We start from the raw sequence: 15980 nt of genomic DNA, 5'->3' as shown, positions 1-15980 counted from the left end.
GTGGGAGTTCTGCAAAGTCATTTAGAACAAATGCTCTTGAAGTTCCTTAGGGAATGAAAATCTTGCTGTGGACTATGAATGACTAGTTTAAAAAAGCAAGTATTAATTAGAAGGTCCTTCTTTAGAAATTTAAGTCTTAAACCTCAAACCCAGTATGTTGTGTACTGAAAGTATTTCCTTCTTCTTATGGCTGCCATTAGAGATGGAAGCACTATGGATCAAGAGTATGGCCCTGCATACACGCCACAAACTCATACTCCGTTTGGGATGCCACCAAGTAGCGCACCTCCCAGTAACAGTGGAGCTGGAATTCTCCCTTCTCCTTCCACCCCTCGTTTCCCAACTCCTAGAACACCAAGGACTCCTCGAACACCTCGTGGAGCTGGTGGACCTGCAAGTGCACAGGGTTCAGTGAAATACGAGAACTCTGATTTATACTCACCAGCTTCCACACCATCGACATGTAGACCACTTAATTCTGTTGAACCTGCAACTGTGCCTTCCATTCCAGAGGCACACAGTCTTTATGTGAATCTCATCCTCTCAGAGTCTGTAATGAATCTCTTCAAAGACTGTAACTTTGACAGCTGCTGCATATGTGTTTGCAATATGAACATCAAAGGTGCTGATGTTGGAGTTTACATTCCTGATCCAACACAAGAGGCTCAGTATAGGTGTACCTGTGGTTTCAGTGCTGTTATGAATAGAAAATTTGGCAACAGTTCTGGACTGTTTCTTGAAGATGAATTAGATATTCTAGGACGTAATACAGAGTGCGGCAAAGAAGCAGAAAAACGCTTTGAAGCTCTCAGAGCTACTTCTATTGAACATGGCAGTGGTGGACTGAAAGAACCTGAGAAACTGCCCGATGAGTTGATACTATTGCTCCAGGATCAATGCACCAACTTGTTCTCACCATTTGGAGCAGCAGATCAAGATTCCATTCCCAAAGTTGGTGCAGTTAGCAACCTGGTACGTGTAGAAGAAAGGGATTGTTGCAATGACTGCTACTTAGCCTTGGAACATGGACGGCAGTTCATGGACAATATGTCAGGAGGGAAAGTTGATGAAGCACTTGTGAAAACTACTTGCTTGCACCACTGGTCAAAAAGAAATGGTAAATATTGAAAATAGCTTATTTAACTACTTGTCCACCTAAATTGTTTTTTTTTTTTTTTAAAGTGTTCATTTTTTGTGTTTTTCCTGGGTGAATATTGGATGCCTAAGACTGTTTATCTACCTGCATGCTTGCATAACTTCTATTTTAACAGTGTACAGAATAACCATTCCTTTTACATTCTGTGTTGGTACCATACACCAAGCAGAGTGTAGGCCTTGGTTGCCATCAATCGTAAATTGCTAACATAAATTTGAAGTGTAATGTAAGACCACACTAACTGTCCACAACACTTCATTAGGCTTATTCTTCTAAAGTGGCTTTCAGTGACTGCATCCACAGAGGCTCTGTGGAATTGAGTGTACAGAGGAAGTGTAGGTGGTTCAAACGGTGACTGTACTGTCAAGGTTACTGTGATAGAATTAAACAAGATTTATGATTCAGTTGTCTTCCCCCCCCCCTTCTTTAAGGGTAGGGAAGCGGTAGTTTAATGGCATGTGTGGCAAATAAAGCATCACTGTAGCCTTCACTGTATGTTGGATCTGCCAGAGATCCTTGGATTTTTCTTTCTAGGGCTGGACTAATGATATACTGCCTCATGGAATACCCTTTATTGTGTGTATTTGCATACTTCTCCTCTCATAGTTTTTTCGAGTAGCAGCTCTAGCAGGGTGAATAGTGAAATACGAAACTTTGATAGCAGGTAGCTGCAATTCATAGTTGTTAATGAGGATGAAGAGGACTAACAGTAAAACACAGCTAGATTTCTGTGTATTGGTGAGGGATTAAGTTTAAAAGCTCAAGCTATAGATAAATCAATGTTTTCAGGCACCTGGGAGAAGACTCGGTGTTACTGTGACCTTGGTATTTAGAATAAAAAGATGTAAAGATGCTTTTAAAAAGAAGGCTGTGAAATTGTAGCCGTATCAAATTTTGTGTCAGCTTTTTATTCTTAAACACTGTGCTTTAAATGGCACAGTGGTGGCAAGCGGATGAAATGGGCTGACTGAGGCTTCCCTTGACTTCTGTGAAGTGAGCACTGGGTGGCAGTCTGCCTAACCCTCCTTTATTTGGAGGGAAAATCCTGTAGTTTAAGGGTTGTACAACTTGTTTGTTTGTGTTTTGTTTTGTGGGTTGTTTTTTGATTTTTTTATTTTCTTCTTTTAATTTTAGTTTTTTTTTCCTTTAGCTAAAATCATAAGATGATAAGGCTGTCAAGGGAAAAAACTCTACAGGAAAAATAAATTAAAAAAAAAAAATCCATCTGTGTTTTTTATCAGTAGCTGAGAAGGGAAGAAGGAGAACTCTAAATCACTGTGCTTAACTTTTTATATCATGGCCTTTGGGTGACCTGCATGTACATTTCAGAAGAGAGTGATTTTGTTTAAAATCAAGGTGTTTTAGGATTCTGGGTCATTTGTGGAGAGCTTTATTGTATCCTGTTGTTGCAGTAGGCTCTGACACTTTTTTTTTGTCCTTTCAGTTGTGGATGTGAGCATGCAGTGTTCCCAGGACATCCTTCGTATGCTCCTCTCGCTCCAGCCAGTCCTTCAGGATGCAATTCAGAAAAAGCGAACAGTCCGGTCTTGGGGTGTGCAGGGCCCCCTCACATGGCAACAGTTTCACAAAATGGCTGGCAGAGGCTCTTACGGTAAACTGCTGTGCAGACCCCTGTTTGTTAATCTCTGCTTGATCCAGCCACCGAACCTCAGTGTCTGGACGCTGTTCAGCCTATTGGAATTCTAAACAGCATTTGACCTTTCTTTAAACTAACAAGAGCTATTAGACAGGGGAGAATTATTCTCTTTAGAAAAACAGAAAATATTTATATTCCTTAAAACTGTAAATGAATGAGAGATGTGTATTTAAAGTGAACAGCTTCAATTGCACTGTTTATATACACCTGACACTTCTCCAAGTGAGGCGCTGAAATTGCAAAGATGAATTTAATGTTAAAACAGTAATTGCTCTGTTTTTTTTTTCCTCAAAAGAATTACTTCACTTTAATTACTCTAAAAATAGTGTAGTTAAAAATACTATCTTTGAAATGCTTGAAAAAGTGTGCTTTATTGCTTAGTAGTTTCAGAACTATGTTGAAGATCTGAGGTTGTCAAGTGTGTTGTCTATGATAAATATTTGGAGTGGCCAACACCTGATGCACATTTACAGATACAAGGTAAATTTTGTGCACTCAAGATTGAAACTGGCTTCATTAGCATATGAGATTGATTTACCACTATGTAGAAGAGTGACCTTTCACCAGCAGGTCTTTTGTAGCTATATTTAGAACATGGTAATTTTACATTTAGGGTACATGTAAATGCATGGAGTTAAGTTTCTTTTGGTTTTCTTTTCGGGTTGGTTGGGTTTTTTTGGTTTGTTTTGTTTTTTTCCCTTTTGTTATACTTTATATCTCTGCTTAGACTATTTGCATTTCTTCCCCCTCTTTTTGATCACTCTGTGCCGAAGGCTTCCTGGACAGTAAAGATCTGTTCTTGATTGCCTGTACACTGATAGAAGAAATATTAAACAACTGTGGAACTTCTTGTTGAGGCTCTGGGAGATTTCATATAAAAATAATTAGCTGATGCTTTTTTGCAGAGGATTGGATCATACATGCAGGTTTTTCATTTGTATCTGTTCAAATGAGAACTATTCCATTTATCATCAGTGCTACTTCCTGTTAGATGCTGGGGATGCTAGTGTTCTTTCTATTCCTATTTCCTAGAAGCAGGGTGTTAATTTTAAGCTTTCTGCTTAATATATTGGAAAATGTGTCTTGCTTTTCCAGGAACTGATGAGTCCCCAGAACCACTGCCAATCCCAACATTTTTGCTGGGATATGATTACGATTTTCTGGTGCTGTCTCCATTTGCATTGCCATATTGGGAGAGGCTGATGTTGGAACCTTATGGATCTCAAAGAGATGTTGCTTATGTTGTGGTGTGCCCTGAGAATGAGGCTCTGCTGAATGGAGCAAAAAGCTTCTTTAGGGATCTGACTGCAATATATGAGGTACGTTATTTATGGCAGTTAGCAGTGAAATGGATTTTTGAAAGACTGTTTCTAATACAAACTCATAACTACATATCAGGCTTTTCTCAGCATTCTGTGCAAGCGTTTATATGATCTATCATAGAAAGCTGCTACAAAGGATTTAGGAATGGGCACTTGGAAGATGAGGATTGTTCATGCTGCTCACCATTCCTTTTAGTAGTAGCTGCTTTGAGAGTCTTTATCTGATAAACGCCACTCAGTGGTAAAACTCTGTATTGCCGCTTTAATTGTTTTAGCTACATTTAATTAATTAAATGCAAGTGTTACTCGGATTGTGATTAAGATTTGAGTAGATGATGTATCGACCTGTTTTTCTTGCATTTAGGAAAACCTGAAAATAAACCATAAAATTGTTATACAATACTTCATATTGGTGTAGTATACTAGAATTAAAATGCTGCTTCGGAATATCATAACAAAAGTATGAGTTCTCTGTCTTTTATATATGTTCCTTCATGTGATATTTAACATTTTTTTTAAAGCTTACAAACTCCTTATCTTGCATCTTCTATTCTACCTTCTTTGCAGTCATGCAGGCTTGGTCAGCACAGACCCATCTGTAAGTTATTGCCTGATGGGATCATGAGAGTTGGACCTACTGCTTCAAAGAAGCTTTCTGAGAAGTTGGTCACGGAATGGTTCTCGCAGACAGCTAATGCCAACAACGAAGCATTTTCCAAACTCAAACTATATGCCCAAGTTTGCAGATACGAGCTGGGTATGACATTTTTTTTTTTTAGTGTTTCTTATTTCATAGAATTACTAGCTATTTCATTCCAGTAGAGGAGAAGGAATCACTGCATTTATTCATTGAGTCTTACTGTTTGTTGCAGTTTTCTGTGCTTAAGCTTGGGGGGGGGGGGCGGATCCAACCCCTCCATGTATTTAGATATGTGCTGAAATGGCTTCTTATCATCTCGCAGTATCTTTAGGGAACAGCAGTGTTGCTGCCTGACATGGACTTTGGTTGTCTTTTTGTATTGGTGACTTAAATTCTGAAGCAGTGATTTCTAGCAATTCAACATGGCTGAAAAAATAATATTTTTAAAATAGATTTCTGGATATGTCTGAAAAAGTTTATGAGAATACTAAAATTGGAAAATTTAATACAGGTATTTTAATTTAAGAGGTAAAATTTATGCTAAGGGTTTGGTTTCTGTTTTGTTAGAAATATAGACTTACATAGATGAAGTATGCTTAAAAACAGCTGTAATATAAAATTTATGTTTTTTCTCTGGTTTTAGGTCCTTATCTTGCTTCTCAGCCTTTGGACAATTCTTTACTTTCCCAAACAAATCTGGTCCCTCCCTGCAGCCAGCCGGCCGCTGCTCTGCCCCCAGTGACAGCTAACGCTGGAAATCCGAACACTCCATCATCTGCTCCTGCAGCTCCCACCAGTAATACTATGACGACAACATCAAACAGTGCCATGTCTTCTGCAGCTACTACAGCTAATTCAACGTTGACTACCACTGCCCCATCCTCCTCTTCTGCCAATATGAGCAGTGGGATACCAACAAGCAAGCCTTCCTCGTTTCCACCCTTTAGCAGTATGAACAATACCACTTCTGCCCCCCTGCCCACTCAGGCTGCAACAGTCCAAAATGGGCAAACAGGAGGACAGCAGCAACAGCCAACACTGCAAACAGCAGGGATGTCTGGAGATACTACTTCAGCACCTGCACAGCCCCATCCAGAGGTTTCTGAAAGGTAATGAAATGCAGAGTCAAACCTTCTTCAGTTAAAAAATTCCCTTTGTCTCAACTAATACGAACCTATCAATGCTGCTGATGTCCCCTCAGTAAAAATCCTGTATTTCTTTTCTAATCACTAGGCTGCTTTTTAGGGAGAATGAGAGTTCATTCTTGGTGGAGCTGAACTTTTTGGTTCCAGGCTTAACTGCAGTTCTAATTGCATCTCGGTGTCTGCTGTGGTATAAAAATAAACTTTGTCTTTTTTCTTCTCTCTCTACAGAGAGAAAATTCACCAAACTACTCACTTGTATATTTTAAAAGGGGCGGGGGGTAGAATAGAGAAGTAGCACCATCTTAAAGTTCTATTATCTGTTATCAAAGTTATAGTAGTAAAGACAGCTCTTACTGAGAGGCTGACCTTGTAGATACTCTTGTTCCCCAGTTGAAGCAATAGAACTATGTGCTGTTGAGCTTGTGTTATAAAGAAGGCTACAGAAGAGACAAGCAATACTGAGTTGCCGATAAGCTCACATACAAAAATAAAATAAAAAGACTGCTTCTTAAACCACAGTTGACTCAGAGGTCTTTCAGATTAAAGTAAAAATACATCATTATAAAACTCAGCTTTTTGTAACTGGTTTCAAAATTTCATTTCCAGCACTATGGATCGTGATAAAGTTGGAGTCCCTACAGATGGAGATTCACATGCTATCACCTATCCACCTGCAATTGTAGTTTACATAATTGATCCTTTTACATATGAAAAAAAGGATGAGAACAGTAGCTCATCCAGTCTGTGGACACTTGGACTTCTGCGCTGCTTTTTAGAGATGGTTCAGGTTCTTCCTCCTAACATCAAGAATATCACTTCTGTGCAGGTGAGCCAACGTTTATAGAAACTTGCCAATCAAAGTAGCTTTGGCTGTCTTTTGGAGGCAATAACTTTCTCAAGGTGAAAGTTTCATTTGCTCGGTAAACATTACTTACAGTTCTACAGCTGTTAAATCATTAAGATTATAGTTTTTAGAGCAGCTTGGGTGGTGTTAACCAAAGCCAAATCCTGTAGTAGATTTCAAACTCAGTCTTATCTCAGAGGAAATGTAGTAGCCTGCTCCAATAAAGAGTGAAGTATGCTGGTCCCATCACTGGAATCTGTGCTGCCAGCCTGTCCCTGCTGGGCTTTAGACAGGGCTCCTTCCTGGTAAGACATCCAACTGTAATGCTGTCAGCAGCTGCTGAACTAGTTAAGAGGGCATCTTTTTACAGGAATGATTAAGATTCTCTTCTAAACAAATTATTTTGTTCTCTGAAGAAAATTTCAGTAAGAATAATTGCTTGAAGCCCCACATAGCTTTGGAAGAAGTGGCAGGAGATATCCAGGACCCACAGAAATTTGATTGCAAAGTAAAATTCTAAAAGCAGCATACCCAAATAATATCTGAAAAAACTAATCTAATGATGAAACAGTAATGTGGTTTTTTTTTTTTTCCCCCCTCTTCTGTAATCTGTTCTAGATTGTCCCATGTCAGTACCTTCTACAACCTGTGAAACATGAAGACCGGCAGATTTACACTCAGCATTTAAAATCTCTGGCATTTTCAGCTTTCACTCAGTGTCGGAGACCTCTTCCCACTTCCACCAACGTGAAAACATTAACTGGCTTTGGCCCAGGTTTAGCCATGGAAACTGCTCTTAAGAGCCCTGATGTAAGTATTGTTAACGTGACGGTGTAAATATGCAGATTGGATAAATGTCCCTGTTTGTTTATTAAATTACTGACGTGTCTCACATTAACTAACTAGAGTTCTTAGGAATAATTGCTTCCCGAAACTTCATTGACTGTTCTGTCACATTTATAGAGACCTGAGTGTATTCGACTGTACACCCCTCCTTTTATACTGGCTCCTGTAAAGGACAAGCAAACGGAACTAGGAGAAACTTTTGGAGAAGCTGGCCAGAAGTATAACGTACTTTTTGTAGGCTACTGTTTGTCTCATGATCAAAGATGGCTTCTTGCATCCTGTACAGATCTCTATGGAGAACAGTTAGAAACTTGCATAATTAATATTGATGTACCAAACAGGTAAGAGCAAACCTGTTAAATTAATTTTTAGCATATATATCTTCTTTCATTCCCCTGAAGAATTAGTTTGTTTATGATGTTGTAGGAATAACTCTGACTTTAGCTAATTTTGCAATATAGCGAGTCTACAAAAGAAAATGGCTATTTTCTGTATTACGTGCATATTGTTTTGAGCTAAATTTCTAGAAGAACATTATCTGGTTTCATATAATTCTTGAGTGGTTTTGTATGTGTTCATACTTCCCCCACGCACTTGCTGGCTTTTGATGTCAGTGTTAGAATGCGATTAATTAAAAACACAAACTGAAGTTGCAATTGATATATTACAGTATTAACGTTCTTGGGTTCTGTGAGTGTTCAGATTAATACAAATAAGAAGTTCCAAATGTGGCAATAAAAACTTGTGGCAGATGAGTTCTAGTTTTGTTTTCCCTTCTTTCTTAATTCTAGAGCTCGCAGGAAAAAGGGCTCTGCCCGCAGGCTTGGTCTTCAGAAACTCTGGGAATGGTGCTTGGGACTTGTGCAGATGAGCTCTTTGCCATGGAGAGTTGTAATAGGCCGTTTAGGAAGAATAGGACATGGGGAATTAAAAGGTAATGTTAGTATTTGTAGCGTCTAAAACTTGATTTGAAGCTTTAATTTTTTCAATAATATAAAGTGTTTGTCCCTGTTTCTGGAAGAAAACCTAAATAATTTTAGAGTTCCTTTGTGTATTCAAAATCCAACACACATGGAGTTTGCACCACACACTTAAGTGTAATATGTATTTTCTGCTGCCAAGCACTGTTTCTCTAGACAAACTTACATCCTTTTATATATCCTCAGACTGGAGTTGTTTGCTGAGTCGCCGAAACCTTCAGTCCCTCAGTAAGAGACTAAAAGACATGTGCAGAATGTGTGGTATCTCTGCTGCAGACTCTCCCAGCATTCTCAGTGCTTGTTTGGTGGCAATGGAACCACAGGGGTCCTTCATCATTATGCCAGGTATTTGAGAAACTCTCTCTTTTTCTCTTTTTTGGCAAGGGAACTAATAGCTTAGGTTTAGCAAAACTAAGGAAACGCTTAATTTCTCTTCCAAAGATTCTGTATCGACCGGCTCTGTATTTGGACGCAGCACCACTTTGAATATGCAGACGTCTCAGCTGAATACCCCCCAGGACACATCATGCACTCATATACTTGTATTTCCCACATCTGCGTCTGTGCAAGTAGCATCGTCAACCTATACCACTGAAAACTTGGATCTGGCCTTTAACACAAACAATGGTTAGTAGATTGGATTTATTCTTGTTTTTAAAAACAAACCAATGAAAAAAACCCTTGTCACTTCCACTGTAATAAGACTGTTTGTTCTAATGAACCACAAGATTTATACGGAGAATCACTTGATGTAGGGAAACTATAGAAATTCACTGGTCTTGTTCTTTTTCAAGATGGAGCAGATGGAATGGGAATCTTTGACTTGTTAGACACTGGAGATGATCTTGATCCTGATATTATAAATATTCTCCCTGCATCCCCTACTGGCTCCCCTGTGCATTCTCCAGGGTCCCACTACCCCCATGGAGGTGATATGGGCAAGGTAACTATTAGCATCAATACAGCTCTGTGTGTGTTTGGTTTTGTTTTTCTCCATCTGCTAATTTTCTTTTGTGGAATGAAAGGTTCCTATGAAGTGCTTTGAATCAATTGGATATTGGATTGTCTTTGCAAGATCCATGTAATGCTTGCATATTTCAAAATGCTTTGTGTTTTGAAAGCTACAGATAATGTCTATGAAGTTTGTGCTCTCCTAATATTAAACCTTTGCCTGCTGTTTTACAGGGTCAAGGTACAGATCGATTGCTTTCAACAGAATCTCATGATGAAGTAACAAATATACTGCAGCAGCCATTGGCCCTTGGTTACTTTGTGTCAACCGCCAAAGCAGGTCCCTTGCCTGACTGGTTTTGGTCAGCGTGTCCTCAAGCACAAAATCAGTGTCCCTTGTTTCTTAAGGTACTGTAACTTCATCGGGCTGTACAGCAGCCATCTTCTTGGACAGCCTGTCACAGAAAGTTGTGCTGTGTGCAGGGATCTGAATTATGAGAACTATTATGTTTAAAACTAAGTTGGTGCGTGCCTCTTGGAATATGTCTTGCTTGTTCATCAAGAGAGCTTGGGCTTTATATGTTAACTTTTTTTTAAGGGAAGAAAAATGATTAATGGAAGTAGCAAATGCTCTGAAGGGTTCTATTCTTCTGATGTTTTCTCCATGGTAGTTTGGACTCCTCTCTCTGGCTTTGTGCTACGGTATTTTGTAAGAACAGGTTGAATTTCTAGACGGGTCTTTGGTTAATACTTAATTCTTGTGGGGACTGGTGGCAAAGAGGGAAGTATGCAAATGTAATCTAATATCTCGCTCATACTTGGTAAAAAAAAAAATAAAAATCTCTATTGCACAAAGCGTAAAAGCTAGGTTTTCCATGTTGGCTGTTGCCAAGTGATTGCCATTGTATTATCTGTCTGGATATTGTCTGGTCCCCTTACCTTTTTATGGCACAATCAAGGCATACTTGACACATTTAAGGCTATACATTAGTATACAGAGAAACTTTCTGTATTAACATTATTCATTTTTGACTTAAATTAGCATCCCTTATACCATGCTTTATTTTCTGATGATACACATATATCTTCTGGAGCCTTATTTGTGTCTGGATTAGCAGTTCATCTTGGCCCAAGCTCAGCTGTGGCTTTGATATAAGACTTTTTGATCAGAGGATTTACGATTTACCCCAAGCAGCTCTATATATGGAATATAAATAGACCAGTCTTATGGAAAGCAACTGAACTTCCAAGTCTGTGTATTACTAGACATCTTGGGCCACTTGAGTTGCTTTTTTAATAATCAGTTAATACAGCAAATGGATTAAAAAAATATTCTTAAAATATATTACAGTACTAGAGCTATGCTTTGGGGAGAGACATGCATGCATTTCCTTTATATTCTGATAATTCCTGAATTTGTTGATGGCCTAAGGACAGGTTTTGGCTTGTGTGTCAGAGCAGATGATGACTGCAAGGTATGGGTCAGCAATACAGAGGGAAGAAAATATGCTGTAGTTGAATCAGGCAGTAACTGCTGGCATCTTTCATTTTTTTTTCTTAGGCCTCTTTGCACCTCCACGTGCCTTCAGTGCAATCAGACGAGCTACTCCACAGTAAACACTCCCATCCACTTGATTCTAATCAAACTTCTGATGTGCTCAGGTATTTATGATTGATCGCTTGTAAAAATATTGTGCATTTAATTTTTAATACTGCTGCAGTGAAGCTATGTATTTGTTTGTTTTTCTTGCTGTTCATTTTTTCTTTGTTCTACTGATACCCTTAGTACATCACAGAGACAATATAAGTTGTTGTGCTTTGAGTGATTAAAAGATGGCTTTATCACAGAACAGTGCAATTAAAAACAAACATCTCTAAGCCCTTCTTTAACTAATCAGTGTTGATTACAACTGAAACTATATGAAGGGCAATGAATTCCTCAAGCTAGAAGAGAGTTTGAGGTTGCACAGAAGATGGTGCATAAATAAGTAGAAGATAGTTATAGTTAAGCCAGAACCTTGCATGGCAATCTTGTGGAAATACTGAAACCCTGATGTACAAGAATCTGGACTTACGTACACATAGGACACTTGTTGAGAAAACATCGGATTTTTTTCTTCTTTTAATATGTGAACCTCTTGACATTAAGTAAGCATAGACAATTAAAATGACAGTTTTACACTGAAAGCTTAGCTTTGAACTGCTTGTAAGAATTCTGAAGGAATGTTATTTGAGGATGTTGGCAAACCTATTTTATGTTTTTAACGCCAAAGAAACTGGATTATAGTAAATTAGGACTGTAAAATACTGGTGGGAGAGGCTGTTGTCTTGATGGAAGCTTGTTTGTTTTTCAGGTTTGTTCTGGAACAGTACAATGCACTCTCCTGGCTAACCTGTGATCCTGCAACCCAGGACAGACGGTCGTGTCTCCCAATTCATTTTGTGGTGCTGAATCAGTTGTATAACTTTATCATGAATATGCTGTGATCTTCATCTGAATTTTGCAAGACAAAAATGAGGAAAAGGGATATTTCACTGCAGGACTAAGTTATAATTCTTCTCAGTGCAAGTTGTTTGTGATGGGGTATGAATCTTGTTACTTCCAGCAAATATTGTTTTGACTTGTGAGAGGGGCGCCTATTTGCCCTACTGTCTTTGAGTCATTGACTATGGGGGACGCTTTAGAATGATGATCAGAAAGTGTATTATAACATTTTTAGTAGCAAAATTAACCATTTTTCCCCAGCCACAGTATTTGTGAAGAGTAATGAGCCATAGTACCCAGTCATGGTTAATGAATATTAAAAGCATGGAGATGAGAAGAAACATGAGGAACAATGTTTCAACCTATGGCTTCAGAACATCAAGATGTTCTTGTATTGGATTATAGTATCTAGTATTCAAAAATGCCTGCATCTCTTATTTATTGTAAGTTTTTAAATGTATAAATTGTCTTATATTTCTTAACCTCTTTTATAAAAATTTTCCTAGAAGGTTTATACTGCCTTCTTGCTTTAAAGCAATTGGTCTAAAATATATGTAATCGTCTTAATTAAAAGTTGCAGTAGGTTGCTTTTAGAGTATTATTTTTTTGTAAGGGGTGGGTGGGGACAGTAAATTTGTATTGTCTTGATGTACAGTTTAATGGGGATAGAGGGGTTAATGTCCATACCATTGTGTGTGGGGGATTTACAGCTAAGCTGTAGTTGCAGAGTACATGTACAGTAATGAAGTTCACTGTGTTTATATAAATTGAAAAGGTACCGGGTCTTACAGCATTTTATATCACACCTTTACAGAGTAACAATGGCAATATATAAGTGATATTGTAGGTGGTTTAACTTGTAGTGAGAATAAAATGAATAAACTCTTCAATTGAAGTTTGTGTTATGGTTCAGGGCTGTGGCTAGATTCTCAGATCTATTTCCAGTATACAAGTTTTAATATTACAAGAATATCTATTGCATACTGTTGTTACCTAGATATTCTTGGCACTGTGGTGACTGTGTTGTTTCCTTCCACATCTGCGATAAAACATGAATCTGAGGTGGAACGCACAGAAAACTCTGATCTTATCCAAAGTCTCCTGTAAGGCTGAAATTTAGCCCAGCTCTAGCCATTTTACAAATGCAAAAATAGTCAATCTTGACTTTAAGATTGGTGTGTGTTTAACTAAAATGTGGTGTATATAGATTCTCAGTGAATTCTGGTATTCAGATTTTATTCCACTAGTTAAAAAAACAGCACGAAACCCTGAACATTTTCCTTTTTCATGTATTTTTGGCACTGTGGTGAAGGTCCCAAGTATCAGTGTACGGCCTTCTCCATATCCCCTTTTCAGGCTCTGGCTGGGGCATGTGCCAAGGAGGCTTAGCCCTCCCGAAGGAAGGGACTGACAAATCACAAGGCTTTCGTAATCGTCTCCCTCTATCTACAGTCACCATTTTTTTTTTCTCAGTAGTTTCCTTCCTCTCTCCTAGCACATGCCAAATGTCTGATGCTGCTCTAAAATAGCCCCTACGGGTGCTGAAGAGCAACTGCATATGCTTTTTCTGGGTTCCTCATCTGACTGCCAGATGAAAAACTGAACTCCTGCAGCGCTCACGTGAGCCTGTTGCGATAACCCATGTCCTGGGTCTTAATACTGTCTGTCTCGCTGGTTTAAACCTTTCAAGGAGCAAGTTTTAAGATCCATTTGTGCACCCGCTGTGAATCGTCTACAAGGAAGAATTCGCTTGCATTTACAAAACTTACTGTGTTAATGAAAATCGTGTTTCGTAAATGCAAAACACCTGCCTGAGATAATTTTTCATATAAACAGTCTCCTTGAATCATGTATATACAATATTAGCAATGTTTTTGGTTTTGTATAAAGAAGTTGTACAATTGGTGATGAAAATTTTCAGTCATTTCTTCAAAATAACATGTGTGCAATCAGAAGTTAGCATATTTTGATAAATAGAATTAAAAACTGGGTCTGTCCATTACTTTATCTTAATAATGGTAACGCACTGCAGATTAAACAGCACATTATTGTCTTACAGAAGGTTTTTTCTCATTTGGCTGAGATTTTTGAAGTGGAAAAGTGTTCCTAAAACTGGAATTTTCAAAGTATATGTCCTTTTTTTTTTTTTTTTTTAATCTTTGTTGCTAAGTGGTCATTTCTAACCCTGGCTCAGTTAGCCAAGTTCCGAGGGCTGGGTTTTGGTGTGGCTTTCTTTGTGTTAAATCTGACTTGTATTCGTAAAGGTAAGTGAATCAGCTGCCTGAACATTGGTGTAACTGTATTCTGTTACCTGGACCACAGCCTTCCCTGTGAAACTCTCCCACTGTGAAAGCTGCCAGCTTCCCACTCCTCCCTGCCCCCCAAATGCAGTTAAAGTCAATTATAATATTGTAACCACTAGAAAAGATTAGGAGGGCCATTTCTGGAGTGATGGTCACGGCTGGCAGTGGACGTACGAAACCTGCCAACACTGTGGAGCCAGCTGCTACATTGGGCATGCTTCTTTGTTAGCTACTTTCATTTAACTACTTTAAGTGCACATAATAGCTGGTTTATAAATAAAATTGTCACAATCTAATAACTTGGGTTCTTTAGCAAGTACAAGCTCAGTATTTGAAAATTTCAGCTGTAGCTTTTCAAAATGGTCTTGCAAGAAAATACTGTTCCTGGCAGTGCTGTTAAGTAGCTATGGAGGTTTACCTCCTCATAAGTATCCAATGAAAGAAGAATCTGAGGTCCTTCCATTCCCATTAAGAGTATTTCTTTTAACCTGTTACTGTATTTAAGCCACTTGCAACTATTTGAATTAGATTTCTGAAGACTGTTGCTAGACCAGCAGGCCACCAATTGTACTTGCAAACAACCCTTACATTTTAAAGTAGCTGTAACATTTAGATCTAACATTTCCTGAAATAATTAAAGATAAATGAATTTATATTTCAATCCTCAGCTATGTTCTTACTTAGCTGTCAGTTACGGCGCAGATTATTGTATTTCTATATTTACCTCTGATGGTAATTTTAACTTGATGTGTTGCTATGAAGACTTGCAGATGTCTTTAATCAAGCACTATTTGTTAATACTGTAATATCAAAATATTATGTTGCATTATTTTAAAGCTTTCAAAAATAAGAGTAAAATGTTTTAAAAAAATGCTATTGCACCATATAATTTGCTGCACAACAGTATGGCAAAGCATATCAGTCTGTTTTGATAGTAATGCTGCATAAACAATGTTTTGATTCTGGGTTTCTTTTGAGAATTCGTTAATTAGGTGACATTGTATAACATTACTGTCTTGACAACCTCCAGCTGGGAAGGTTTGTTTTTTGTGTTTTTTTTTTTTTTTGTTTGGTTGTTTGTTTGTTTGTTTTTTTTGGTTTTTTTTTTGTTTTGTTTTTTTTTTGGTACAGGACCCAGGACTATGCTTCATACTTAAAGGGGTTTTTTTTTTGTTATTGTTTGTGGGTGTACTTTTTATTTTCAGTGGAGTAAAGCTTAATTTACAGTAAAACTGGATTTGGGACCTACCACAATCCTCAGGGTCACTTTTTCAGGACGTTACTAATCTAGCTTTAGGTTTTTCTGAGTAAACTGGACGTGAGGACCTTGCAGCGCGCTGGGGTTGGGATGACGCAGCTTCTGGCCTCGTTACTGGACATGTCACCTTCCTGCCCTGCCCTACACGGCTGGTCACGCCGAGGGAGCCCTTCTACCTTCTCACACACCCGCCATGGGCCAGGTCATCGTATTTATCGTGACAAAAAAAATAAAAATTAAAAAAAAAGCGATTAAGGAACAAACACTATTGCTGCCGAATGCCATAAACACTGAGTTGTACAAATTGTGATTGAGGAAATGAAAAAGGTTTATACTTTTTAAAAAAAAAAAAAATTCAAATGGAATAAATTATTCATGAAGCCTTGATTGTGG

The 15980-nt window shown here is 38.2% G+C and overlaps 1 protein-coding gene across 1 annotated transcript in view; it reads left to right on the top strand.

Annotated features, from left to right (window-relative positions):
- The window catches only part of MED13 (mediator complex subunit 13), a 60104-nt gene extending 44132 nt beyond the window's left edge, over positions 1 to 15972 (top strand). The window contains exons 16-30 of the mRNA XM_009972311.3: positions 201 to 1117; positions 2601 to 2768; positions 3909 to 4132; positions 4703 to 4892; positions 5419 to 5884; positions 6527 to 6746; positions 7383 to 7574; positions 7728 to 7951; positions 8402 to 8544; positions 8777 to 8935; positions 9032 to 9217; positions 9385 to 9533; positions 9776 to 9949; positions 11103 to 11203; positions 11896 to 15972. Of these exons, the coding sequence (XP_009970613.2) occupies positions 201 to 1117; positions 2601 to 2768; positions 3909 to 4132; positions 4703 to 4892; positions 5419 to 5884; positions 6527 to 6746; positions 7383 to 7574; positions 7728 to 7951; positions 8402 to 8544; positions 8777 to 8935; positions 9032 to 9217; positions 9385 to 9533; positions 9776 to 9949; positions 11103 to 11203; positions 11896 to 12028 (3646 nt within the window). The 3' untranslated portion in view covers positions 12029 to 15972. The remainder of the gene's footprint in view (positions 1 to 200; positions 1118 to 2600; positions 2769 to 3908; positions 4133 to 4702; positions 4893 to 5418; positions 5885 to 6526; positions 6747 to 7382; positions 7575 to 7727; positions 7952 to 8401; positions 8545 to 8776; positions 8936 to 9031; positions 9218 to 9384; positions 9534 to 9775; positions 9950 to 11102; positions 11204 to 11895) is intronic.
- Positions 15973 to 15980: the final 8 nt, after the last annotated feature.

Source organism: Tyto alba, unplaced genomic scaffold (assembly GCF_018691265.1).
Source record: "Tyto alba isolate M040663 unplaced genomic scaffold, T.alba_DEE_v4.0 Super-Scaffold_19, whole genome shotgun sequence".
Classification (NCBI taxonomy): Eukaryota; Metazoa; Chordata; class Aves; order Strigiformes; family Tytonidae; genus Tyto; species Tyto alba.
The sequence above is the reverse complement of the archived record's forward strand: the minus strand, read 5'-3'. Positions and strand labels throughout refer to the sequence as shown.